Below are 27,764 nucleotides of genomic sequence, written 5' to 3'. Positions count from 1 at the left end.
CTTTTTTTTTTAAATCACTGAGGTAGAAAACTGATAAGGCTTTTTCTTTACCATCTGGAATGAAATCTATGGGAAGGAATGTCCAGAGAAATAAAATCCCTCAGGCATCTTTCCCAAATTACAGGATATAATCCTATAGTATCTTCGTCTTTTTCCCTTTTTTGGTGGGGGAGAGGGTTATCTTCAGGAAGTGGGGAGAGAAAAGAGTTATCTCCGCTTTGGAAAGCCCTCAGCTACAAAATGAGCCAGTAAGTATGTGGGAAGCTATTTCTGTATGTGCCTCACTCTGGCCACGCTGCTGTGTCACTGTGAGTTCAGAGTCTGTGCATAGGTTTCACTGCCACTTCATGTCCGTGTGCATCTTCCCAAGACAAGCCTGCAGCGACCTCAAAGGACCTGCAAGTCATTGTTTTAGTGGGGAGAAAACTATTTCCTAGGGTTATGGTGATATCTAAAATCAAAGTGGAGGAATTAAGGTCCAGGCCTGGGGGTAAACTGGGCAACTACAAAAATGTATTAATAAACCAGAACAGTTGCTCCAGGAACAGTCAATCCTAATCCCTGCCTTTATTTTTGGAAAAGTGACCATGCTGCTACACGGGAGAAGGGCGGGTGACTGTCCTCTGAAGGTGACACGGCAGCCCCTGTGGGCAGTGCTGGGCTTCCAGCTTTCCAGTAAAGGGCGGACTGGAGAGGAAGGCAAAAGAAGCACTCTTCCTTTTCTTCCACTTCCTCTTAAGATTCCCATGACCTGGGATTGAAGATTTTTAAGATCAGTGATATGGTGAATAGGTCTCTTAGATGATGTGGGTGGAACAGAGGGCATCATCTAGGAAAAGTACAAGGGGTCAGTCAGAAGCCTATGTCAATCAGGGTGGCTAGAAAGAAAGGAAATATACTAGAAAATTCTAAAGCAGCAAGGAAAATTAAGATGATGAAGAGGGTTTTGTCTGTTTCTATTAATTTGGGGAAGAGCCTAGATTATCTCCTTCCAATTTCAGTCCAGATCTCTAGTGCCAATTTTCAGAACCAATAGCTGTTTCAGTTTACTTATTATTAGGTCCACAGTAGGTACTGCAAATTATTTTCACTTGATTTGTTTCTAATTCAAAGACCTTGTATTTGTACATGAAGAGATATAAATGCAGAGACCCAGTAGATACACTGATATACCACTAAGGATTTACACAGAAATTCACATACAGCTATACCCATATGCACACACACACTCATCTTAACAAACAGGAGAGAGAGTGCCCTGCGGTACCAAGAACCACCGCAGGCTCCAGCAGCTCCTGGAGCCGGCTTCTATCATTTCCATTCCCCGCTGGGAATTTCAAGGTCAACTGCCTCTGGCGGACATAGGAGGTACAGCTGGAGAGACCAATAATGGAGCAAAGGGGAGTAAGGCTTGCTGAATTTTAAAACCTCAGCCTGTAAGAGACCCATGGTTGGTTTGGATAAAGGCAGAAATCATTACTCCTTGAAGCTAAAATTGATCAGGTTTTGTGAGCAAGATTAATTCAGGAATCTATTCCACAGCACCCAACACAGAGTACAGAAAATCTTGTGTGGAAAATATCCCCTTTCTAAAATATGAAAAACTGGCAAAATACCTTATCTCACCAGAAGAGGGCACTCTGACATTCCTACTGGAGGGAGGAATGAGGAGGCTGGAGGTTGCCTTAAGACCCCCTCCCCTCCAGAACCCCTGAAGTCAATTTAAACGCAGTCAGGGTAGGTCAGAGTAGGGCGAAAGGGGAACAGCAGTTGTTCTTGGTATATTGGGGGGGAGGGCGGTTCTAGGCAAAGACAGACAAGCTGTGTGGCATTACGTGTACTGACATGGGGTCACCAGCCCCTCCAAAGAAGGCCTGTTTGCTTCCACTGGAGGGAAAGGGATAGAGAACAGAAACCTGCTGAAAACGCGTCAGCGGATGCAGCAGGGGCTACAGAAAGTCAAAGGACCCAAGTTCAAGCTTTAGGATTGTGACCTTACACGAAATGTATCCCTCTTTTGAGTCTTAAATTTTCTCTTCACAAAGTTGTGGAGAGAATTAAAAGGACACAATGTATGTGAGTACAAATGAAAAATCGCTAAACAAATCTAAGATACAATTTTAGAAGCATTTTATCAGCCTCCCTCACACTCCCAAGAGCAAAGAAAAGCTATTTACAGGAAGAATGAGTGGTGCAAGAGACAGAGATAGAAGCACTTTATGTCGTAAAGGCACATGAGTCGTAACCCAGTCGCAATGCTGGATTCAGCAGAGAGAGAGAGAAACGAAGGAGAGCGGAAGGAAACAAGGAACCAGTCGCCATGCGGTCCCCGGGGGCAGGGGTCAGGATCAGGCACACCACCTCACCTCTCGAGGGGGTCAGTTCCAACACCTCTGGAAAATGCCAGCCAGCCAGAACTTGGGTCTTTCCTTCTGATGAGGTCACAGGTGGGGACAGAGCCCACCCCTGAACTTTCTCTGCCCGACCCAGCTCTGCAGCACGGGTCCTTCAGCAGTGCCCAGGACCGCTCTGGTCTTTACGCTCTTACCTGAGTACTGCTGTGGCATCTGTGGCGGGCTGCAGGGAGAGGGAGACTGAGGCATCTGGTACTGCTCAGAGCCAGGAGGCTGCAGAAACCCCACGGAAGGGCTGCGGACACGGAGAAGAGGGGACTGGTAAAGCGGGAGAGGAGGAACACCGCTCCTGGCAGACAGCTGTGGCCTCCTGGGCCTCCGCTGTGGGACGCCAAGGCAGCTCCGAGCCATTCCCAGACCAATTTGCCATGCAATTTCTAAAATCACTCATCAGTTCAAAGTTAATTATATATATTTGTACTTGATCATCTTTCAATTAGGAAGCTGCTAATCAGTGCTACAGATGGAATGCTAGTGACACATACCCCTCCCAACAGTGTAGAAACACCAAATGCATAACTCACACAAGTGCACGCGCACGTGCGTGTACACACACACACACTCACACACACTCTCTCTCTCTCAGAAACACAATAGAAACGCAAAGAGAGTGCCAGAAACAGACACACAGGGCTAGCGTGCTAGAGAGATGGGCAAAAACACAACTAAGGAGACTCAGTTTTCTCAATGGCAAACACAGATCATCAATTAAAGAAAAACAGGGGAAAATCTCACAAAATTCAAGACACATTAAAAAAAAAAGAAATAAACACATGTACACTGAGAGAGACACAGAGATACATCGACGTAGGCCCAGACTGAGCTCCAGTCCCAGCTCTGCTTCTACTAACTAGTTGTATGACTTTGAGTAAGTTTCTTAATATCCCTAGCTGGAATTTCCTCATTTATAGAAGAAGGGCAGAAAATGAAACAAGGGGAGTGGACTAGATATTTCTAAGATAAACTTCTCTCTCTAAAATTACACTCATTATACTAAGACATACAAGCTTCCCTGGTGGCTCAGTGCTAAAGAGCCCACCCACCAACGCAGGAGATGCAGGTTCGATCCCTGGGTCACGAAGATCCCCTGGAATGGGAAATGACAAGCCACTCCAGTATTCTTGCCAGGGAAATCCCACAGAGAGACGAGCCTGGCAGGCTACAGTCCACGGGGTCGCAAAGAGCTGGACACGACTTAGCAGCTGAACAGCAACAACATACTACGGTATATAAACAGACGCACAGAGACGACACCTCAGATTCACCCACGGCTGCAGAGGCACATGGGAAATTCACATGTGTGTACACCAAACTGCTGCTTTAAAAACAATCAGCAGTCTCTATCTCATAGTTCTAAAACCCACTGATTAGAAAAACAAAAACTGGGGGAAATGATTAAGTCTCTGTTTCTGAAGCAGGAATTTTTTCCTGCTAATGAATTCTTATGCAAATATCAAATTAACAAGGAGCATGAACTCCCTCATGTTCTACCTGCTTTGGGGTACCCCTGGTCTTTTTAAAAAATAAACACTTATTTATTTGACTGCACCAAGTCCTAGTTAAGGCATATGAGTCTAGTTCCCTGAGCAGGGATCGAGCCCAGGCCCCCTGCGTTGGGAGCACTGCGTCTGCGCCCCCGGAGCACCAGGAAGCCCCTAGCCCTGGAATGGTTACCCCTGCCTTTCCTTCCCAGTGGAATGAAAGCCACGGTGCGACAGCTGCTGAAGGTCTGCGGGAGACGCGCCCCGTCTCCCTGGGAGCCCTCACCTGGTGCCGTTCTGCTGAGCGGGCGGGATCATGCTGTAATACACGGGAACACCCCCTGCTGGGAGGCCCCCCTGCACAGACTGGCTTGCAGGGACCAGCATGGGCGGCTGGAAAGGCGGCTGGACCACGTTTTGTGAGTCATTACCCACTGGGACCTGGGCGAAGACAAGAGGAGAATGGCCGCTTTTACTCGCAATGAAGTCACCCAAAGAACAGCTCAGTCATCACTGGACGGGGACACTCTAACCTCCTCCCCGACCTTGAGAGACCCTCTTACTCTCCTCACCTAAAGGAGATGCTTGGTGCTACGCCCACTTCCCCCTCCTCCAAACATGCCTTTGGGCATCTGATGTACAGGAAGGAGCCTAATTTCCTCTAGATCCTACTTTTCTGGGCATATGCTCATTTGCATGGTATAAAGACCAAACAATTTAAATAAAGACCCTTCTCAGACTCTCTGGACCTTCTGAAAGAAGGTCCAGAAGAAACCCTACAAATGCTAGAGGAAAAGCAAGCACTGTTTCAGGGTTCGAGCTGTCAGCCTCGAGGACAGCTGTGTGAACTGTCCGCCTTTCCTCATCCCGAGGACTGGGTCGTTCCCCACTCAGAATGCACCCACTTGGTAAGAAGGCAGTGGAGTGTACTGAACCACCAGGCCTTGCATCTGGCCCCCCACGCCGCTCCTCTGGTTGCTGAGCAGGCCCTGGTTCTGTGGCTGCTGGACCCCAATCATGCCTTGGTAAGCCGCCTGCTGCTGGTTAGGCATCATGGGCTGTAAACCTAGGGACAGGCAGAGTAGAGAAGACACCAGCATAGCCTCACCAATGTTTAGGAGGTCACACTCTCTCAGTCATTTTCCTTCTTTTTTGGAGATCACAGTTTCCTCTTTAGGACCCTAACCATTCCGGTCACTACTCCCCTCCCCCACCGCTTTTTAAACAGGGAGCATAATTCTTTCCCAGTCGCTGTCCTTCCCTTACTCGCTGCCTCGTTACATCAGCAGTTCCTCTTACCAGGCTGCTGGGATGGCTGAGGCAGCTGCTGACCACGCTGGGGGCTGTAGGCCACCGGGTGAGACAGAGGTCGGTATTGCTGGTTGGAGTTGGGATACTGTCCAGGGGAATAGTAAGACACCTGGATCTATGGTGAGAGGAAACAGATGCATGAGAAGGTCCCTCAAATTCAGCCCCCAACATCTCCTAACTATTAAATACATCACAGTTGATTCCAGGAGTCTATAAACAGAAATATTTTGGGTCTGCACCTGCAGCATTAGTGTACAAGTTTGAAACAGAAGAGGAAGGACTTGTGTTATTTGACAGATGTCCTTCTGACTAGAAAGACAATTCTCAAGAGAAAGATGGGGAAATGGAAGTGGGTAGCGGACAGGTATCTCCTCTGGTCTGTCTAAACTAGAGGAAAAAAGAAGGTTTATAATACTGGATAAATTGAATTCATGATTTAGACTGGAAACCCAAGCCACTCACCTGTTGAGGGGGCTGCATGTAGCCCTGGGGTGGCAGGACTTGCTGAGTAGGTGGCGCATGGCTAGAGGTGGAATAGCTGGAAGGAGGGAGGGGCTGCCCTGTCGAGGCCATGATGAAGCCAGTCTGCTGCGGGTGCTGGGAGATGAGTGGGGGCTGGAAGAGGGCTGAGGGTGGGTCAGCTGCTTCAGCAGAACCTTGGCGGCTAAGGCTCATTTGTCCGAAGGGGTTGCTGAGATCATCTGCCTGTTGAGAGAGTGGGGGAGACCCAAGGACTGAGGTCATATCAAGTCCCAGGTCTTTGACTTCAACACAGACAGACAGACAGAAATAGTAACCCTCTCTACCGCCCTCCTCACACCAGTCTGGGATGTTCCCACCTCTGTGCCCTGGGAGGTACTTCTTAGCCCAAGCCTCTGTCATGTGGTGTTTCAAATTGCTATGACTGGAAAGCTGTCTGAAGCCCAACTCCAGAGCCAGTCTCCCTATCACATGTGAGGTAACAACGGCCACTATGATTATGACCTTTATTAGAATTAGTCCTGGGGAGATGGGAGCAATGACACGACTTCTATATATAGAAAAAACAGGACAAACTAGTGGGGGAAAAAAAAGACTATTTAAGTCTTTCCATTTCCTGTCTTCCTCATGCCTCCAACCATGCAAAGGGCCTGTGTGTTGCCATAAATCTCATTTTTATAATAAAGGACCCAGATAACACCCTGTGTGGATGATCGGCAGGCTCATGTGGCTCCCCAGCTCTGCCTATGCACTGGAAAGACTGGTGGGCTCCCAGCTCCTGCTGCTCATCTCCTTACTCCCTCCTGAAGTCATTCCCACCTCTGTTCTCTGACACTTGCCTAGTGTTCTCCTGCCCTTCAGAAACCACTTCCAATTCTCACCTCTGAAGGGGGGCCAGGGTGAGCCGCTGAGCTGGGGAGACAGCCTGACTGACTAATCTGTGACTGCCTTCTCCCTCAGCCCTCTTCTCCAAGCAGCTAGGGTGAGGGTGTTTCATCTCTCACTCGTGTAGCGATAGGTTAGTCTGTTAACTTTCTCATCTCTTTTGCTCCATGGATAGTAATCAACATACACATACACATACACATGCAGAGCAGAAGTTCTTCTGCAAACGAAACTAGTAGAAACAAAAGCTAGTACTTTCCTGTGGTTTCCCTCAATTTTCAGGGATCTGATCTTAGCTATTTTGCTAACATAGTGGGAAGGAACAGATGACAAGAGCACTGGATTGCAGTTACCATTTTGAGGTTCATATTCTAGAACTTTTCAGTATGGAGCTAAGAGATGGAAGAAAAGAAGGGATTCTACTGAAAAAGCAGACAGGTATGATTAACACAAAATTGGAAAAAAGTCAGGGCTAGAAGTAACCAACTATGAGACAGACCAGATCTTTAAAAGGATTTGTTGTCAGGGTACAAACAATTTAAACAGCGCATGCTATACAACAGAAGAGGGTTTTTATGTAAAACAGGGAGACATTTGAAGCTTTTACCAGTGGTACCAGAGAAACCTGCAACTGTGCTTTTATTTTTAAAGGAAATTATAGAGAATCATTCTCTACAGTACAGAATACACTGGGTTCTTCCAACATGGCCGGGGAGCAGATGCGATGGAGAATGTACATGGCAAAGAGGAAGAGGAGGCCAGGTTAGATCAACGTCTGATCTTGTTCCCCCTCCTGAAACTCAGGGAAACTCTGTGCTCTGTCTTACACTCAGGCATCTTTGATGCCTGCAGCACTGTGAGGAGGTCACTAGAAATGAAGTATAGTTCGGCCTGTGCCGGCCCCTAAAGAAGAACCGTGTTCCTGACCATGGTCCTCTGCTTTGCAAGGGTGTCACAGACTGCCCAGACATGCCCATAGACACAGGCCACACACGAACAAGACAAAAAGGGGGATGGAGTTTATACCACGTTGTACTGCTGGGGCGGAGAGACTGGCAGAAGAACTTGGGGACAGGAGCCTGGAGAGAACTGAACAGGCTGCGGAGACGGCTGCAGAGCCGGCACTGGCTGTGGACCAGCAGTGAGGCATGTGGGAAGGTGAGAGCAAACGGAGGTTAGGGAGAGGCGGGGAGGGGGCGGGGGTGAGGCAGAGAAGGGGAGGAAGGGAGGAACAACAAGGTTAACCGTAAGAGAAATTTCACACGAAGAGTAAGGCAGCTGAGCAGGCTGGAGACCACGTCCGGGACTTGGTCTCTAGCTTTCGCATCTTTGACAAACAGGCAACCTCCCTATCAGTACAGACCCACTGCAGACACTCCACCCATTAGCCACTCAGAACTCCGTAGCTGCGGTATACAATCTTAGGACTCTCAGAGCTAGGGTTTGCCGCCCGATTCTAGACACAGTTTTTTCCCTAGGCATTTCTCCCAGGCACAGGACTCCTGGGGAGCATAACCCTCCTTGAGAAGGGACTCCTGCTTCCGTAGGAAGGGTCATCCAAGGTTTAGCTCGGCTCTCCCAGGCAGGCTCCTGACTTCACACCACAGCTCTTTTGAAGACGTGCTCATTCACAAGGATCATCTCCCTCCCGAGGGCAAAGAAGGAAAAACAAGCCAGTTCGTGTGCTACTTCCTCCTGCTCCATGATTCTCCCGTGCTCCTCCAGGCTGAGAGGGCAGTACTAAAAATGCTCCCATAAGCAAACAGGGAAGGATTTAGGAATAAAATATAAATAGCCGAGTTTTAGCTTTTGTTCCTTGGGTTCCTTCACTTGCCTCAAGCAAGAGGACTGTTTATTAGGGACATGGTGTTTTCTAAACCAACTAATAAGGAGTTATTTTTTTCTCTCTTCTTCCCCTCCAGTCATCTCAATCACCTCATCAGCTCTCCAGTCATGGGAGGGAACACTGATACACTGCTCATTTACATACACTTATCTCATTACCACCTCACAATTAGCTGATAGGGAGATAACGTGTATTTGCAATTAAAGTAATAGGGCTCAGAGAAATTAAATCACATAGCCAGGATCACACAGCTAATGCGGCAGAGGAGGGACAGGAACCTAGTTGTGCCTGACATATGTTCTTTCCACTCCACTCCAGCAGTAGGGAAAAGGTAAAGGAAGAAGTCAAACAATTACGTAAACGTCTTTTTGTTTGTGTAATTCTCCTTCCTCCTTTCAAATTTAGAGTATTAAGAGTTAGCTGTGGGGGAACCAAGGCATCAATATATATATATCTGCCTGCCATATATCTCCTGGGAGACCCTTTCAGAGGGGATTAACAGCTCCAGAGGCAGACAGTTCAAAAATCATTAGACTCCCAGTATGGAGAACACTCCTGATGTCTGCATTGAATACAATGTAAATCATCTCGTAAACAGTTACCGAGCATCAACTGTGTGACCCGAGGGAGATGCTGCCACGGCCTTGAGAACAAACTCTCGGCAACGCTGGCACGCCTATTCTCTGTAAGCCGGTGACACCCCAAATTTAACTGCTGGCCAAGCTGCTCGGCATGTGCTGGTGACTTTCAGACCCGTTTTCTATGACCCTAATCCACCTCTCCCTCTTGAGGGATGGCCTGCCGTATGTCAGGCCGTTCGTTCTCTGGGGCACAGTGGGAGATTAGGGACCGTGAAGTCGTAAAATAGCTGCCTGTTTCTCCTCCTGTTTGTGAGTTTTGAATAAAAAGTGAAGAGAGGGAGGGAGGTTCAAAAGGGAGGGGACATATGTATGCCTATGGCTGATTCATGTTGAGGTTTGACAGAAAACAAAATTCTGTAAAGCAATTATCCTTCAATAAAAAAAATAATTTAAAAAAAGTGAAGAGAAAAGAAGCAGTGCTCTTCTGCTCGGCCTCTCCTGGCTGAGGAGGGGCGGTGAAGGCGCGTGCCCTCAGCGCTGTTTCCACGCTAATCTGCCACTGCCCTCAGCCACAGCTCTCTTCTTGGAGAGTCCCAGAGCTAGACTGGCCCTGGGGATGTGACTGCCACCTACCGGTGACTTCTGGGCTAGATCACTGCTCTTGAATCCTGACTAGGACGCCAGGGAGAGGATCAGAGGACTCCTTTTCAAAAGGTCTACTCTAAGTTAATTGGGCAAAAGGTAGCCACTGGCCCTTTAATCCTCACAATCACTCCCTGGTTTCAAACGTTCTATTGATATGTGATATGGAAGCCTGCTGTAACAGCAGGGGCTGCCAAGACGGGGAGAGCAGAGCTTACCCAGAACTGTTCCCCAGGCCTGGGCCAAATGCTTGTTGCTACAAAGCTAAAGGTTTTTCTTCAAAAGGAAAACCTTTAGGGTAAGCACAGTGGTGTGTGCGTGTGGTCACTTCCTTCATCCCCTGTTACATACCACTGAGAAATGAAATGGTAAATATTCTGGGGTTTAACAACTTGAGTTTGGAGAGCCACCAGTGTTGAGAGACAGGCGTAAAGAGAAAGGAAGAAAGAAAAAGGCAGTAGGAAGAGGAAGAAAGGGATAAACAGAAAAGGAGATATATACAGTGGGGCAGCTACCAAGAGTGCTTTAGAGACACCAAAATTAACCAGCGTAAGATTTTTTAGTTTGGAATTTGTGATAACAATTAAGTGCAACAATAGATTTCCGAGATCTCTGTACCAAATAATGTTCCTCTGTCCCCAATTTACACGACCTAATCTAGCACTGTACTGCCGGGAGATGATCAGTCGATATCACCAACCCACCCACTGATGCTCATGACTCAAGCAGCACGGAAAGAATCTGAGTAAGAGTTTGGGATGTAGGCCAGGCCAGTCACCTGAACATTCTATCTAAAAGTTCGTCAGTCCCAAATGGTTATTCTCTTTACTTAGGTCTTTATCCCCCTCCCACTCTTGCTGTCTGTCTCTAGATATCGATGGATGGAGGAGAGAGATGGAAGACTAAAAGGAAGACAAGCAAACACAACTGTATTAAAACACACACATTGTAGAGAAAACAAAAACTATACTGGGACCTTAAAAAAGGAAAGCACATACCCAGAAGCAGCAGGGGATGGCCAGAGGGAGAAGCTCAGAGTTTACTCACTCACAGGTCTAAATTAAGACACAGAGGGGAGAGCACACACACATGCTATGCAGTATGGAGGGAGGTAAGCTGACGTGAATGAGACCTGATGAGGTGGTGGAAAGACGGTGGGTGGTAGAATAAGAAAGAAAGTCAGGGCTACAGAGAAACTGATTAGGGACTGGGATGGAGGACTTGGAATGACCGGCATGTGTGTGAAGCTACAAAGCAGAGCTTCCTAGATCTTCACGGCTCTTTATTTTAGTTTCATTCTCCAACATATTGAATGGGGTAGTGATGAGCCATCCCGTAGTGTTCCCTCTCTAGTTTCCAATCCTTGGGGTATCAGTGCTTAGGACTTCTTCTTGTGTCTACGGAGGAGATCTATCTGAGGCCAAGCTAGACTAACTGAGTATGGAGCTAAGAGAGTCTGGGAGGTGAAAAGAGAACTTCAACTGCAGCAGAAAAAAGTACAGACATATTGGCTTCCTGACTACCAGAGAATACTTCAGGAGAAACTGCAGGCTCTATTCATGGAAGAAAAGAGAAAGTGAAGATCTCAGCACAGTTCTCCTCAGAGTATTTGAGACGTTAAACCTAAAACACGTAGGAGGTTCCAGTTGAGAATAGGATCTGATTCTTACGCTGATCACTTGCATGGTCTCCACAGAAGCAAAACTTTCTCAAATCCTAGTTGGTACCAATGTCTAATAGCCCAACAACAGAAGGAGAAAGAGAGCTCCTTTATGGCGTGGGAGACACAGACAACACCGGGGGTTGTGGCTGGGCTTCCTAGATGGCTCAGCGGGTAAAGAATCCACAAGCAATGCAGGAAGTGCAGGTTTGACCCCTGGGTGGGGAGGATCCCCTGGACAAGGAAATGGGTCCCCACTCCAGTATTCTTGGCTGGAGACTCCTATGGACCGTGGAGCCTGGCGAGTTGTAGTCCATGGGGTCACGAAGAGTCAGATACAACTGAAGTGACTGAGCATGTGCTATGGCACATGAGTCTTGATAAGGGTTATTTACTTTTCCCTAAACCCCAATATATAAATATTTGTTTATGGCTCAGCAGTCATATAAATACATTCAGCTAGACTATGGTAGGAGCTGTGATCTTTACAAGTTCCATGTATGGATGTAGGAAGCAAAATCACCTTGAAATTACACAGGATGTAGAGGGAGACAGTACAGCAGAAATATGGGAGAGGGTAAAAGATCCCACTGACAATTCCTGGAACGAACAGAAGGAAATATAAAGCAGAAAAAAAAAAAAAACCCCTCCCAGGCTGACTCTACTAAGAGCCCTTTGGCCAAACCTCTGCTCTTACTCCTCTCTCCCCACAACTAACAAACAAGAAGTGGGGGAGGGAGAGGCATGTCTCCAAAAACAGATCTCTCCTGCCACCCACAGTACAAGAGACATGACTGTCCTTCCAGAGCTTGCTTGAGTCAGAGCGGGGGCCTCCAACACTGCGTGCTGACTCACCTGTGAGATCACGTGACTACTCAAGGGCGGCTGCTGCGGAGGCGCGGGCGGGAGGGCAGGAAGCGGCTGCTGCTGGGCAGTGCAGGGGAGAAGGCCCCGGACAGGCTGGGATGAGGTGACCTGGCTGCACACTTCTGGGGCACCTAGCGCCATTCCTAAGGCAAAGAGGAGATCCAGCAAGAGCTGTAAGCACAAGCCATGAACATACCACCCCTGGAGGGCCCAGTCGTAGGGCTTGACTCTTTCCTTGCTGACGTCCTTGTCATTCCCCTTCGATTTCCCACTGTCTTAGGGGATCCATGCACGAGCAGAGATGCATTTCAGATGTCCTATTGATGGGAATCCTCATCTTAGCAGGTTTCCACTCCCCAGCAGGTTTCCATAGCCATCTTGACTGTCAAGGTTTGGTTTTGAAAATGAACCCCTGGAATGCCTAGAATCTGTCCATCATGATTAGACAGCTGGAAAAATGAATGTTTGCTTCCTGGAAAGGTATATATTCCTAGTCCTTTAAGAGACCTGTCTTCTCTTTTCATTTCTTCTCAACTTGCAGCATCTCATAAAAGTTGCCGAAGACAACCTGCAAGTACATGGCTGTGCACACACCCCACACACAGCCATCATCCAACTATTTTCCTCATTTCCAGGCTGTCCAAGTCACAAATGCATTTGCACAAAATACTTTTACTGAATATGTACCACGTGAGGCACTGTACAGTGAACTGAGGATACAAAGGTAAAGGAAACACAGTCCTTGTCCTTGAACAGGACAGGACCTTCCAATGGATATGGACATCCACGTGATTACAATCTGATAAGGATAAAGGGCTTCCCCTGTGGCTCGGCTGATAAAGAATCCACTTGCAATGCGGGAGACCTGGGTTTGATCCCTGGGTTGGGAAGATCCCCTGGAGACAGGAAAGGCTACCCACTCTAGTTTTCTGGCCTGAGAATTCCATAGATTGTATAGTCCATGGGGTTGCAAAGAGTTGGACACGACTGAGTGACTTTCACTTTCACTTTCAAGGACAAAGGATGCATCAGTGATGTAAATAAAGTTGTATGAAAGCAAAGATTAGGAAGCGTAACTCTTGGGAGGGCTAGAGGGAAGGATTTAAAGAGGAAGTGGCAGAAGAGACAGGTTTGAGGGATGAACAGAAGACTTCTCAGGCTGAGAGGAGACAAAGCTAGTGCTACACTCAGAACTGGCCGGAGGGTCAGGAGAGGACGAGCGTCTGAAAGTAGGACTGAGATGCAACTGGAGTCAGGAAGCTATGCTATGCTAAGTAATTTGGATTTTATTATGCAAGAAATGCAGAACCATGAATGTTTTTACGGGAGGACTGATGTGATTAGATCTATGTTTTAGATTAGCAAACTGGCTCAAAACAGGGTTGAAAATAAGACATTCCCTGGCGGTCCAGTGGGTAGGACAATGCACTTTCACTGCTGAGGGGCCGGGTTCAATCCAGGGTGGGGGAACCAAGATCCCTGCAAGCCGCACAGCGCAGTCAGCTGAGGATAAGGCAGGAAAACCAGCTTGGATAAAGGCAGAGGCAGTGGGATTAGAAAAGACGTAACAGAGAAGCGTAACAGAAAAGCAAACTCTTTGCCACTATTGATGTCTTCTGAGGACAAGACCAACAGAACTCTGGGGATGAAAAGTCAAGAAATTCTTCAGAGGCAGGAGGATGGTGAAATAGCGACTTACTGGGTAAAAAGAGCTGAATGGTCTTCTGCTAAGAGTGCAGCAGAAATCAATGAAGAAAGTTACACAGCAGCTCAGAAGAGCCGATGGGTGCTCCCAGGCTGGCAGGTGGGACACACACTCCTTTTCCGTGACTGGGCTCCAGAGAAGCAGTTGCAGCAGTGATGCTTAAAATTTCAAGCCTATTGGCTGCTACCAGTTAACTACAAATTACAAACTCTAAGGTTCCCTCTACTTTACAAACCCTCTTTACAGTCTCAGTGGCCTCAGAATCATCCTTATTTTAGTACACAACCTGAAGCAGGGTTGACAGGGCTATCCCGCCTTGGACAGAAATCACGTAAAATAATCTAATCCCAATCAGTTTATTTTCAATTAGGAAAAAAGGTTAGAAAGGAAATCAGAGAGGGAACTCAAAGGACAATGGATCCAAGAAACCAAACTTCCCCTCATCTGGCTGTGTTAGGTTTCTGGGACACAATATGGGACAAGCGTTTTGTTAAAAGTGGCTAGCAGTGATGTTCTGCAGCAGACACACAAGCAGTGATGGAAGGAGAGAAGCTGGGGTACCTGGCCTGGAGGTCCTTCCTGCACTGCCACCTTTGCTGCTCCCGATGCTGTCACCCCGGGTGAGGATGGAGATTCCACTGAAGCTGCTGGCTTTGGTGACAGGGGGCCGCATGCTCCGGACAGAGCCATCGGAGTCCGTGCTGCTCCACGGCCGCGGCTCCAGGGATTTGAGTTCGCTGTCTGTGCTGCTCTGGCGGCTGCCTGAGGTGCGGCTCAGCCCCTCACGGTTCCCCCTGCAGAGGCCACGCGGTCAGAGCACCTCCCACCGACCACTTCAGCAGAAGGGCTAGGGGAGAGTTCACTTCTATTCTTTCAGTAACAGAGGAGGGGTGAGGGGCGGGGAGAATGGACACTGACTTCGCGTTAGTTGGCTAGCCAACCAAGACTTGATGGGAGCAGACAGAACAAGATCCAGTACAGTACAAAGAGCACAGAGGCAAATCTGGAAGACAGCGCGCTGGCAACCAGTTCAGTACAGCAGACCAGAGGTGGATGGGAAACCACGTACATGATGCTGAGATTGGCTGCGGTCTCTTCCCCTGGCCCTGCAGGGATCCCACACATGCAGGAAACAGTGGGGAGCACAGGGGTACCAGTTCCTTCTGGGAGTTCTTGAAACAAAAGGACTCCAAGAAGTTCCTATTGCTAGAGGGCAGAAGCAGCCAACAGGGATGAATCTCACATCAGGTCTTCCATGTGACACATGTCTGAACCGGCAGAGACGCTGCTTAGGGCCACTTCTTCAGGGTTGGGAAGAAGAGCATCGTGACTAAAGGGGCACCGAGCGTGACAAAGAGAAAACTCAGTCTGATGTCTGGGATCAGTAACCTGTTCTGTGGAAGTATGTGTTAGTATCTGAGAACAATCTACTCCAGGGTCTCTAAAGGCTGACATCCTCAGCACAGTCAAGCAGACACATCCTTAGGATTCAGGATGGCAAGGAGGAGGGGCTGACTGTGCCTCGTCGCCTCCGTGTTAATAACACTGTTGCCCCAGGGGAGGCACAAGGCTACCTAGAAAAGGGATTCATCCTCTTATTTTACTCTGGAAACATCAGGGTTAGCCTGATACTATAATCACTGTAATTATAAACAGCCATGCTCCTCAAGGTATCTGAGGTCAGCCTGAAAACCCGTAGTGTTGACTCTTACCACCACTTAACTGATAAGCAATCAACAGTCGGGAATTCTCTTTCAGAACCCCCACCACTCCAATAACTAATGACCTAGGAAAACCAAATGATAACAATTCTGAAGATTTTGATATGTATGCCAGAGAGCAATTGAGCAACAATCATGGTAGCTTGGGTTCCCTCCTTTTCCCATCCAAAGCTAACAGAATATCCCAAAGCCCACAGCTCTTCAAAGACATCAGGCTCAGAGTTATTCTAATAAAGAAAGTTATTTTTCTTAAGGGGGTAATATTAAAGAAAATACTTTTTTAATTAGAATATCTATTCCAAAGATACTGTAGGGAAAATAGAAAAAAAAATCTGCTAGGGTCACTATTTTAGTTTTCAGTCAATCATGCGGAGCTACGACACATTGGCCTAGATGGTTAGGGGCATGCTAATTCTCTGAATCTTAAGCAGATGTATTGATACATAGAACCTCAATGCTTCTCTCTATATAGTTAGAATAGAAGACTGGAAAATATTCATGTTTCCCCAATACTTTACCCCCTTTCTCTTGGGGATGTCAAAAGTACAATGGGAAACAAGACATACGAACAGCTCAGGGACTCTCCAGGAACAGAACCAACCTGAAATAAGAGCCAACAGCTCAAATCTACTGACTGGACTCAATAAAGATGTGTTTGTCTGTGGGACGTGGCAATACAGCAGCAGCCATGAATGAGGCTGCTCATTAGACATTAGAACTTGAATTCTGCAAGGCAAGCCCTATGATCTCTTATATCTAAATCAAACACTATACTCTCTATTAGAGCAATTCTGCCGTTTACGTTCTTTTTCTACCAGCAATAGTGAAATGAGTCAACTTTAAACCTAACACCTGGGAAACTTGAGCCAAACTGGCAGCGCTTCTGTACTGATCCAGTTCCCCCAGGACAGTAACGGCCTAGTGCTCAAATGTGGACTGTCTGATGATCTTCTAACCTGGGTTAGTACACTACACCCCTGAGAGGTGGAGGATCTAAGTCGAGTCTGGACTAGGAAGAGAGATTAATTCTATTTCTCTACAACTAAAGCTAATCTCAAGTCACATCTTTGTACTTCACAAAAAATTAGGCAATTACCCAAAGTCACTAGGTCTAATTCTAAGCACTGTTTATGTATGTGATGGTGAGATGGAGGTGAAGGACAGACACATTCACACTTGATAGCACAATCAGGAAATGACTTAGTTTTTACAAGTAAATTTAGTGCTGGTGAAAAGTCCTGTTTCTGGTCTTGGGTAGACAGGCCCATGAAAGAGGTGGCAATAAGCATCAGTAAACCTCAGGTAGCTTATTTATCAGTGGAGCAGTGGAGTGGAATCTTCCAAGACAGAGAAGTTGCCATAGATATTATTATCTACATTAGCAATAATGTAGCTAACGTAGATAATGGAATCTGATATATCAGTATTTGTTTCACACGCCTGGGAAGAAAGGTTTAAAAGTTAGAGAAAATCAGCTTCAAATCATTTGAGTTCTGGACTAGTACCCAAATAGAGGAAGAAGCTACCCCCTGAAGAGTCCACAGAGCTGCATTTTAGATGACCTAGATCTTTAATCAAAACTCAGCATGGAACGCAGTAGCTTAAAAGGAGGTCTGCACAGGCGAGGGCTGCACCTGCTCGCGAGCTCCTTCGAGCTCCACCTGCACAATGTGATGCGGCCTGATGGTCCCCAGCATAATGAGGCATCATTCTCATCAGTGCATCAGCTAGGCGTGGCATTCACGGACAGCTTGTGCAGTGCGGTGAAAAGCACCCTGGACAGAGTCAGTCCCAGTTTTGCCACTAACAGCCACGTAAACTTGGCTAGGTACTTAATCTCTCTTGCTTTTGTTCTCTTACATGTAAACCAACTCACCAAATCAGGATACTCAGAGAATTCAATCAGATACAGTATACTGTGGCAACTATAAAGTGCTACGCATTGTCACACACACTTTTAATTTAAAAGTTCCGTTTATTAAAGGTACTCTGGAGTGGTTACGAAGTAAGATTTTTTTAAGGGGGACTCTGTCTTGACGACCACCGACAATGCAGAGCCCTTTTACCTGGGCTTTTGGGTGGACCTCAGGGCAGGCTGGTCTAGGAGAAAGTAGAGATAACTCTCCTTCCCAAGCAGAGGAAATCTTGCTATCCCAATTTCTACATGGTTTAATTAGCTCTAGAAAGGGTGATAGAGCAGGGACCACTAAAGTACCGGGGGTGATAGCTGTAACTAATGTGTTAGTGAGCACATAGCAAGCTCAGGGGGCTTCCCTGGTGGCTCAGTGGTAAAGAGTTCGCCTGCAGTGCAGGAGGCCTGGGTTCAGGCCCTGGGCTGGGAAGACCCCCTGGAGGAGGGCATGGCAGCCCACTCCAGTACTCCCGCCTACAGAATCCCAGGGACCGAGGAGGCTGGCAGTCTGCAGTCCACGGGGCCACACAGAGTTAGACGTGACTGAAGTGCCTACGCAAAAGCAGCATGAAGCTCAGGACTGAGGAAAGAGACGAGCCCTTTGGAAAGAGTGAGACCTGAATCCTGGTATTAAATTGTCAGGTTTACTGTACTCCACAGTTTTTCTGTTGGCAAAATGGAAAGTATGCACTTAAGACGAGTCGGTGTCAGGATACAGCCCTAAAGTGCCTCTCTCACATTGCCTCTGTGATTGTCGGGGACGGGCCTGAGAGAGATGAAGGGAGATGCTCCCAACTGCTTTGAGGAAAACGGAGAATGTGAGGCACAGGAGAAGCGAGTACAGTGGCTTTCAGCAACATTAAGAGTAAGTCATGGACATGCCCTCAGTCCATTCTAAGGCATATCTGAGCTCATCCTACACGTTATACTGTCCTAAAGAGAGAACCACACAGACAGAGGTGTTCCTGTGTTTTCTTTAAATATGTGTGTGTACTATTCCTTCTTAAGGATACAAAACATTCCCCTATGCTGGGTGAGGGATAAGTTCTTCACATCTTTCCATAGATTTGGAAAAGGCAGCCAAAAGACATCTGTTCTTTTACCTTCATATGCTTCCCTTGTGGCTCAGCTGGTAAAGAATTCACCTGCAATGCAGGAGACCTGGGCTTGATCCCTAGGTTGGGAAGATCCCCTAGAAAAGGGAAAGGCCACCCACTCCAGTATTCTGGCATGGAGAATTCCATGGACTGTATAGTCCATGGGGTCGCAAAGAGTCAGACATGACTGAGCGACTTTCACTTTCAAACATATGCTGAAATCCTCCAAAAATGCTCAGTTTCAGCAAACTTCTGAAATAGAGCAGTACCTATCCTAAACGTACTTATTTGGTCCCCTTCACCACCTATCCAGGACTTACAACGAAATCAGCAACAATAAAAGTAAAGTCACTGAGCACTAGCCATTTTTTTAAATGGGGAAAATATCCAATGTTGCAAAAACCACAAACTGACTTATTTCACAAGCAGCCATGCATGGAGCAAACTTACTCCGCTGAAAAGATACAGCAAAACAAAATTAAAAAAACAAACAAACAAAAACAAGGAGAGAGGGAGACCACACAGAGGTACCTAAAAATCTGCCTTCTCTTGTGAGAGCTAGAAGAAAAGGCTTCTTTGGAGAGTCTGTTGGTTAACATCAAAGAAAGGCATCATTACAGGGTTATATTAACCTCGCTGACAAAGCTCAATGAGAAGCAGGAACATGCTAAGTGGTACTAACCTGATGTCATTTAGATATCCGTTCTGGCCAGTCTAGGTGAAGGGGAGAAAACGGAAAATAACTTATAAGAAAACAGCATGGCATAACCAAAAAGGGTGTCCATGATGCTATGAATACCCAAGGTCCTCAAACCGAGCTCACCCCCCAGCAGGGAGAGCGGGAGCAGGGACAGGATGACCCACACCCACACACCCCATCTGACTTCTCACCTTTAATGGGGAAGCGCACTCAGAGTTTTTAGCTTTCCCACAGAGTGTTTAAAAAGAGAGGTCAATGAAGGTAGGAGTATGGAAAGGAGGAAGAGGAAAGTATTAACCTAACTATTAATTCTTTTTTAGTTCTAAATTTATTCTCTCTATAGGTAAGCTGAGCATAATAACTGGTGTGCTTGGTCCTAAAGAGTATTCAAAGAAAGGGAAAAGGGAGAGAAGAGAAAAAAATTTAGTTTTTTTTAGAAATCATCCTCAGTGACTATCCCATTTCTGTCCTCTACACTGTGGCCAAAATGAAAGACATTCTGCCCTGACACCCAAGGAAAGTAAGAGATTGGGGAAGCAGAGCCTAGAAAAAGTGAGGAAATTAAAAGCCTGAAACATTCCTTTTGGGGATCATTTCCTGACGAAGCCACTGAGCTGAGTGAAGTGAGCATTAAGGTGGACTCCCAAGCCTTGGAAAAACGCACGGAGAGTGTCCAGCTGCTGAGCATGGGGGCCTTCGTGCGAAGCAGAGCCTGAGCGGGGCAGCTTTCCCAAACACAGCCCAGCTCCAGAGAAGGCTGTAGCAGCAGCATTTCCATCCAAACACCCTTCTTGCCACTTCCCTTTCTTTTTGCACTGCCTCTTCCTCCCCTCTGCGGCAGCCCGCAACTCCACCCTTCATCAGTTCCCTCTGACTGGCCAGGTTCTTTCCTCTCCACATGGGAATCTTTGGCACATAGTAGGCTTTGGCCATTTCCCCCTGCCTAGACCTTTCGAGATTCCTGATGCCTCTACCACAGCAAGAGTTAGGATGTGTTAAAAAAAAAAAAAGATAAATCCCTAAGGATTTAACAAAGAGTACACATATTAGTAGAGGCTTGAGAGACCAGCTATCAGAGAAAAAGGAGAGGAGAGCTTCCTTTGTTATGGCAGTATAGACACATCCCAGGGTTGTACATAATGAGCCCTAGTAGCCTGTGAGAAGTTACTTCTGCTTTCAGAACGGCTTCGCTAACGGCTGGCGTGGTGGAACAGTCATTTTCCACGTGTCAGTGAAGCAGAGGGGTACATCACAGGGAGCTATGCTATGACGTCACGGGAACTCTTAATGTAAAAAGCCCAGAGCAGAGCAAGCTATTGAGAGGTGGTTTACTTAAGGGGCTAAGAGCATGGACTCTGGAGCCAAGGACTGCCTGAATTCAAATATCGGGTCTTTCACTAAATAGTGGTGTGATCAGAGGTTACTTAACCTCTTCATGCCTCAGTCCCTCATTTCTAAAATGAGGAAAATAATGTAACCTATCATATAGGCCTAGTGTAAAGATTAAATAAATTTATGTGTGAAAAGTGTTAATAAGGACAGGGTCTGAACGATAATAAGCACTATATGAACGTTTGCTATTAACTTTCACCTCTGTGCCCTGTCCACAACTCAGGGTCATCGCCAGCTGCAGCCATGTACAAATGACCACTCTCCTAGCATTCCACTCAACTGATTTTCAGATAACTTAGAAAAACTCTCTCTGGGTCACAGCTGGATAATTGGGAGGATGGGTTTTCCTGACTCAGAATGGAAGGCCACATAACATAAGAAGAGTCCTTCTCCTCAGACTGTAGGCCAGAAGGTTTGCTGTGTATCTGACCACAGTGAGGCTCCTTGGAACAACTGTGTCTTCCAAGACAATGGAACAAGTTCACAGAGGAGTTCAGTTTTTTATAAGTTAGAGACAATGCTTTTCTGAGCTAGGTGATGATGAGAAGATACTTTTTTTTTTTTGTCTTGATGAGGGAGAGTGAGGAAGTGGGAGGGGAGCAGTGTGCATCTAAGTATTGATTAGAACTGGTCATCTTTTGATGACAAAGGGAGGCTGGCTCTTTTTCGTTTGCTAATTTGAGTGTAAGATGGTGCTGCTATCTGGATCGTATATTTTCTAGAGATCTGTTTCTCTCTTGCCTTTCCTGAATTCCTCCTATACGTCTGTTCAGTCTGGTAGGCAAAGGCCACCAGACACAGGGATACCAAGTGTATCTGATACGGTCCACAGTTTTTAAGAATAAAGTTGCCCATAACAACTCATGTTGCCTTTTGGTCCATGGAGCAGGCCTATTCTAAGAAACAAGGTAAGAAATACAGGAAGAAGAGACTTCCTACTCAGGTCAAGACTGTGCGGAACAGTGAGTGCACCCTCTGTGCGTGTGGAATGTGGAGCTCAGAGAATGGATGCCACATCTGTGCTCTGATAATCACCAACAGTGCCTAAAAATGAGCCAGAACAAACAAGATGAATGTATACAGGCTGTGTGAACACTAAGTCTTCCACTTAGAAGCAAAGACGCCTAAAATAGATAGTGGAAGTGAAAGAGGGTAAGTGGGAGGAGGGTTTGACAGGCAAGATCCAGGGCCCTTCCGTAAGCCCTGCCAAAACCATTTCTATTTTCAGTCTAATCAAATCTACCAAATTCAGCCACTCCATTTGTTCTCTTTATAGGCCATATGCATTAACGATAATATGAATAAAAATCTGCAGCTTCCTAATAAGCTACATTTAATTTTAGAGATCAAATATGGGGCTGGCTGATGTTGGTTAAAAACAAAATCAGAAAAAAACAACAAAACATTTATGGAGGGTTCATTCCATTCACAGTTCCAAAGATTAAGAGCTAAAAGCTAGGGGCTGACAACTCTCAGAAGCTACACTTACCTCTCGGGCAAATATTCTCTCTCGGACCCTTTGATATTCCTCCTCTCTCTCTTCTATTGACTTGCTCCTCCTTCCATCCTGCAATGGAACTCTGATCTAGATCGATGAGCAGAATTAAGCTAGTTAAGTTCTCCTCGTACTGCAAGCTCACTGCACACCAGCAAGGAAGAGAAACCGGGAGAGTTTATAGTTGCCATCAAAAAAATGGAAAAAAAAGAAATAAAATTTCCAGTGTTGGACAGGTTTCACTGGGTACATCTGACCATGCAGTTTGGGAGATCAGGTTTTCTGGATGGCTGGGGCCTCACCAGCTCCCCACCCCCCCAACCAGAGTATCAAGAACAACAACTTTGGGTAAGGATTAGGTTGCTTCCTTATGCAGTAGGGTACTCTCCAGTCAGTAAGGATGAAGAGAATAGCCCACGAAATAAACAGCATTGCTTTGGAGGGAAAGCAAGGGATAGGAGGAAGCTAGAAAGGGAGAAGAGACAGGCATTTACCAGAGCTAAATTTGGAAGAGTTTTTACAGAACCAGCACTTGACCTTATTCCTTCTTTAGTCACTGATGCCATGGCCTGTAGATCCAAGTCACACAGAGCTCAGCAAAGAGGGCCTTGCAAGTGAAAGCCCAAGGGCGAAGCTAAACTCAGAGCTTAAGCATTTTTTCTCATCTTAACTATAGCTATTGGAGGGAGGGAAAGAGTGAGAGCTTACAGAAATATACAGTAGAAAGAGAACACAGTAACACAAAGAAGAAAAGAGAAAGAAAAGGAGAACAGAAAGAAGGATGGACAGAGAAGGAACAGACAAATGAGGTACGGTAGAGAAAAGGGAGAAGTACAGTGATAGGAAGATAAGAAGGAAATAGAGGACAGAGAACCTTACATTCTCTGAAAAACGTAGTGAGGTGACCAGAGGGGATGGCTGGGCAGACCACCACCTCTGCGAGCCGGCCACCCCCCTCTCCACCACCATCCTTTCCCCTCTTAGCCTGGGAGTTGTGAGCACTGTCCTGGGTAGGATGTTACAGAATGTCTTTTTTCCATACTGCTCTTGAAGGCAAAGTGTTCTGAGGGAGGTAAGTCATCAAATGCATGTCATCAGGTTATAAAAGATTCTGACCTTCAATCCAGAGGCTTTTAAAGTTTCAGATGAAGCAACCAAGGAGACCACTGGTCTAGGCTGATCTTCCTGATCTTCACCAATTGCCAGAAGTATGCATAATTTCAGGAGTATCAACTTTTGACTAGATGTAGTTCTCACTAGCCTAAAGAACCTAATTCTACTGAATGTCCTTTTTACCGATCCCATGCCAAGAAGATACAGGACTTTAAGTGCTGCATTGTCCTTGGCCCCTAGCACTGGTTAACCAGTGGCAGAACAGATAGAGCATGATGGGCTTTGAGGTCAGGCAGAATCTCAGCTCTGCTACCTCCAAGTAATGTCACTGGCAGCTAACTTAACATTTCCTAGCTCAGTTTAAAACGGGGCTAATAATCCCCATCTAGACTGGGTTTGTGGAGAGGATTAAATGAGATAATGAATATAATGTATTTAGAACAGAGGCTAGCAGAGGGAAAACACTCAATGAAATAGCAATTACTGTGTTTATCATTAATATCGCAGACAGAAAGTGCATAGAGCCTACCCTATTATGGATCAAGCCTGAAGCCGAGAGAAGAAAAGTTCACGGTAGGGAGAGATTCCATCCCACCCCAATGTGCCTCTAGGCCTGAATAATTCCTGATCCACAGAAAAGGGGTTTTGGGAAAATGGAGAGAAGGGCATCAGGATGGAAAGGCTCGTTCTTGTTTTTAAATTTTATTTGTCTTTTGTATGTTTCATTATTTTCAATCAGACCCAGCATGTTTGTCCACAATAGATAATGGCACTTTTCTCAAAAGGACTCCCTCAAATACTCAAGTAGCAAGCAGGAAAAGTCCTGGTCTCAGGACCAGACAATATTGAGAGGAAACTAATTTTGACTCTAAAGGTAAGATATTATTAGAGTTATCATGAATTAGCAAGACTAGTTATTGGCTTTACCCCACCATATTATTTAAACTGTAATCCTGGTTCTCTACCTAACCTCCTTTGGAGGCCAAGTAGAAGCAGGCCGGATCTTAACCCCATATGAGGCTAGGAAGCTAACTCCAAATAATCGCTCTCTGAAGGATGTGCTAGAAGTCAGGGCAAAAGCCAGGCCCATAAATGAAGGGATGGGGCAGACTTCTCACTTCTCATTCCCACAGGAGTGGATCAAAATGGGGATACTGCCTGAGGTTTCAAGCATCAAAAGCCAAACTGACTCACTCACCTTGCTGGAAGGAGTTGGGAAAAGAATAAAGGGTTTGCAGAAAGGGATCAGAAACATCTTTACAAGTGGGTAAATCAGATAACAATTTTCCCAGTCCAAGGCTAGCTCTGAGACAGGAAGAGTGCAAGTGGGATAAAAGTAGCTTTAGGTGGTTCCCAAAGAAATTCCTAACTATTAAAGAAAAAAAGAATGGAGCCATCAGTTGAATCAAGGCTGAAGCAGGGAGGGACCTTGCTTTGTCCCAAAATGAAGTGGAGTTAGAAGTCAGTGGCAGAACCAGGGAGTTCCAGGCCAAATGAGAAAACCCAGCAAACCTCAGCACCATGTCACTCTGGGGCTAAGAGGGTGGCATTTAGCTCAACAAGTGTACTTAATCCTCAACATTAAGCTAAAGCCAACTCAGTGTAGCTCAAGAGTTTCCTTCCATACTAAGATATTTTGAGTTTTCTCCATCCCACCAAAACTCTTCTCCCTTCCCAGTTTCTCTTACTGCAATCTCTCTGTATAGACCCAACCCTTTCCAGTCTTCACCTGGTTATCATCTCGGTCCATACTGGCATCATCTCTCTTAAGAATGAATCTCTGTTGAAATTCTGTATTCTTCTCATCCTTTATATGTTCTGAGAATCTCTGTTCAGGGCTGGGATTGGGAGAGAAATGTGGAAGGAAGGGAAGAAAGACTCTTCTGTTAGGAAGCAGACCTATACAGTTCTCCTAAATTCCACAACTCCCACCCAGGAGATTTCTGAAGTCAGGCATTCCAAAAGTCATGTGAAACTTTTAAAGAAATCCTCAAGGACTGTTCTTTATACATCTATACAACTTACCTTCTTCCACAGTTATTCCTATTCTATCACTAAAGGTGAAGAGAGCCAGGGGCCAGTCTTCACAAAATGCCAATGCCTCTAGAATCTATCTCTTCAAATAGAGTAGAAATTGATAATATAACCTACCCACTCCCTTCACTGTTCCCTCTCCAGAAAGAGAAATCCTGCATCTTCCTCTCCCACCCCAGAGCTATCCTAGGAAAGTTTTCCCAATCTGTGGTTTCCTCCCTTACATTCTTGTGTTACTGGTTTTGTTGATGATGACAGCTTTTCCAGTTTGATCTACATTGTGGTCCATCCCAAAATAGGCAGCTACCCGGTGTAATAGCATCCGGTGATATGAGGTCATCTGAGGGAACTTCTTGAACTGGTTGCTGCAAGGAAACCCGGGGGGGAAAGTGAAATAAGAACAAATAACAGCCAACTGTAATTTTTTCTTACAAGTGTTGAAAGTGGAGAAATTCCTAGGAGACATTATTATAAGGAAGATAGATATTTACTCAGTGGTAACCAAACAAGTTCTCTCAGCTTTATCTATAGTATTATGTAGATCCCTCTGACCCACTATCTTCATTAAGACTGCTCCTTAGACAAAAAGCCCTAGGTCTCACCCATCTGGATGATATTCTACAAAGAAAAAAGGGAGAAACTTTTCTAGCTGCTGAAAAGATATAAATATTTTTCAACTCAAGTCTAAGTGATAATTTAAAAACTTGATTTAGTTTCCACACATTTACATTTTGATCCATTGTGATTACTTCTTCCCAACTCCTCCTGGTTGCTAGGGAGTTATTACTTCAAAATTCAGACTTTAAGGGAACAATAAAAGAGGGATATCTTTAAATTTTACCTAAATTTCTTTCCAGTACCCCCTCCCACCTCTAAGGTGTATTTCATTCAAGTAACTTACTTGTTGTCATTAATAAAGTCCAGAATCTCCTGTTCTAATTTTAGCAGCATCATTCTGTCCCTGTTTAAAAAAGATTAAAACAAAGCAAAACAAAAGGCAGCCCTCCCACAGACATTGAAACAGGACTGAAAACACAACCTGCTCACTATAGATGCTCAGGGAGGGACAAACCCAAACTCCAGGAGCGGATCAAAAATGCACAGGCTGCCAACCTCACTACCCTGTCTTATGTTACTTTAAAAAAAAAAAAATCAAACCTCCTAATCATGTCCTCTGTTTCCCTTATCAGAAACCTAATTCTGTTGGCAGTCATAGTCATACAAACACATACTTTATACTTATACTAATCGTAATTCTACACTCCATCCGGTTATTTATAGAATTTTTAAACAAGTATGATTTAGCTTTGTTACAATCAATTCTTTTTCCTTCTGTACTTTTTAATTGTATTCTTAGGCCTTTATATTTCTTTGTCTGAATTCTTCTTCCACAGAATTTTTCTCAACTCTTCTGAAAGCATAAATCTCAATATAAGAGTATTCTGAATCCCTCCACAGAAATTAAAACTACTTTGGAGAGAAATGGTGGTGGGGGGTGTAGGGGAAACGGGCATCCCAGACTCTAATAACAGAAACATTCTAGGGAGCTACTTGGCTTCTTGGGTATTCTGCTGATCCCGGCCCCTTTCCCCCTTCCATCAAATCATGTTATTACCTTGGGTTCTTTTTCAGTGTATTTACAAGAAATTCATGTAGGTCTATTCCAGTGGAGTCCGTATATTCTTGGCTGGAGTCTAGAACACCACAATGAAATAAATTTGAAATAAATGAAACTGCTTTGTATGATATTTAACCCCAAGCAGAAGCCTACAATCTGATCAGAAGACATAAGAGGAAAAGTAGAATCAAACTTCAGGAGTTTTAGCTTAAAATGAGAGTAACCTTGAATTACCAGCCTCTCAAAATTTCCCATGATAATGACAGAAGGTGGAATCTGGGTCACAGTGTTATATTCATATTACACTGAATAGTCACCTTGCCATCAGTAAGTATTTACCAAATGGCTAAACCAAAACAAAGGCTTTACTCTAGTTAAAGAAAATAAATTCTAGGTAAGGTCAGACAGGGCTGCATTTTCCACAACCTCAGTAAATATATTCAAATGGTGATTATTTATATGTTTATATTTGCTTATAAAATTTTAATACTACAATTGCCTTTTCCCTCCTAATTATCGTTAAAAAAATTTGTTTTTGGCTATACCACATGGCTTGTGGGATCTTAGTTCCTTGACCAGGGATCAAATCTGGACCCACGGCAGTGAAAGAGTTGAGTCTTAATGACTAGACTGCCAGGGAATTCCCTCCATTTCTATGGACCATGTCTTTTTGCTACCAGCCCAAGAATTTAAAACCAGAGAGCTTAATAATTACATGCAAGTTTAATTATTAAAAAAATCACTCTGAGCATCTCCAAACCAAACTATAAATGGTACTGAATCTGCTACCAGCGATAATCCATCACTATT

General features: G+C 45.5%; 1 protein-coding gene across 24 annotated transcripts in view; it reads right to left on the bottom strand.

Moving 5' to 3' along the window:
• R3HDM2 (R3H domain containing 2) overlaps positions 1 to 27,764 on the bottom strand; it is a 155,533-nt gene that overhangs the window by 7,279 nt on the left and 120,490 nt on the right. For 13 of the 24 annotated variants that reach the window (XM_065934804.1, XM_065934801.1, XM_065934805.1 and 10 more), the window contains 15 exons: positions 26,952 to 27,030; positions 26,238 to 26,297; positions 25,561 to 25,701; positions 25,032 to 25,140; positions 22,184 to 22,279; positions 19,285 to 19,316; positions 19,134 to 19,187; positions 14,434 to 14,666; positions 12,156 to 12,310; positions 7,598 to 7,699; positions 5,669 to 5,911; positions 5,195 to 5,321; positions 4,801 to 4,961; positions 4,182 to 4,336; positions 2,549 to 2,649 (listed from right to left, as the gene is read on the bottom strand). In XM_065934804.1, the coding sequence (XP_065790876.1) occupies positions 2,549 to 2,649; positions 4,182 to 4,336; positions 4,801 to 4,961; positions 5,195 to 5,321; positions 5,669 to 5,911; positions 7,598 to 7,699; positions 12,156 to 12,310; positions 14,434 to 14,666; positions 19,134 to 19,187; positions 19,285 to 19,316; positions 22,184 to 22,279; positions 25,032 to 25,140; positions 25,561 to 25,701; positions 26,238 to 26,297; positions 26,952 to 27,030 (1,848 nt within the window). The remainder of the gene's footprint in view (positions 1 to 2,548; positions 2,650 to 4,181; positions 4,337 to 4,800; positions 4,962 to 5,194; positions 5,322 to 5,668; positions 5,912 to 7,597; positions 7,700 to 12,155; positions 12,311 to 14,433; positions 14,667 to 19,133; positions 19,188 to 19,284; positions 19,317 to 22,183; positions 22,280 to 25,031; positions 25,141 to 25,560; positions 25,702 to 26,237; positions 26,298 to 26,951; positions 27,031 to 27,764) is intronic. The other 11 variants (XM_065934810.1, XM_065934815.1, XM_065934799.1 and 8 more) reach the window with 7 other exon arrangements.

The sequence above is a fragment of the Muntiacus reevesi genome, chromosome 4, assembly GCF_963930625.1.
Source record: "Muntiacus reevesi chromosome 4, mMunRee1.1, whole genome shotgun sequence".
Taxonomy (NCBI): domain Eukaryota; kingdom Metazoa; phylum Chordata; class Mammalia; order Artiodactyla; family Cervidae; genus Muntiacus; species Muntiacus reevesi.
This window is presented reverse-complemented; position numbering and strand designations above follow the sequence as displayed.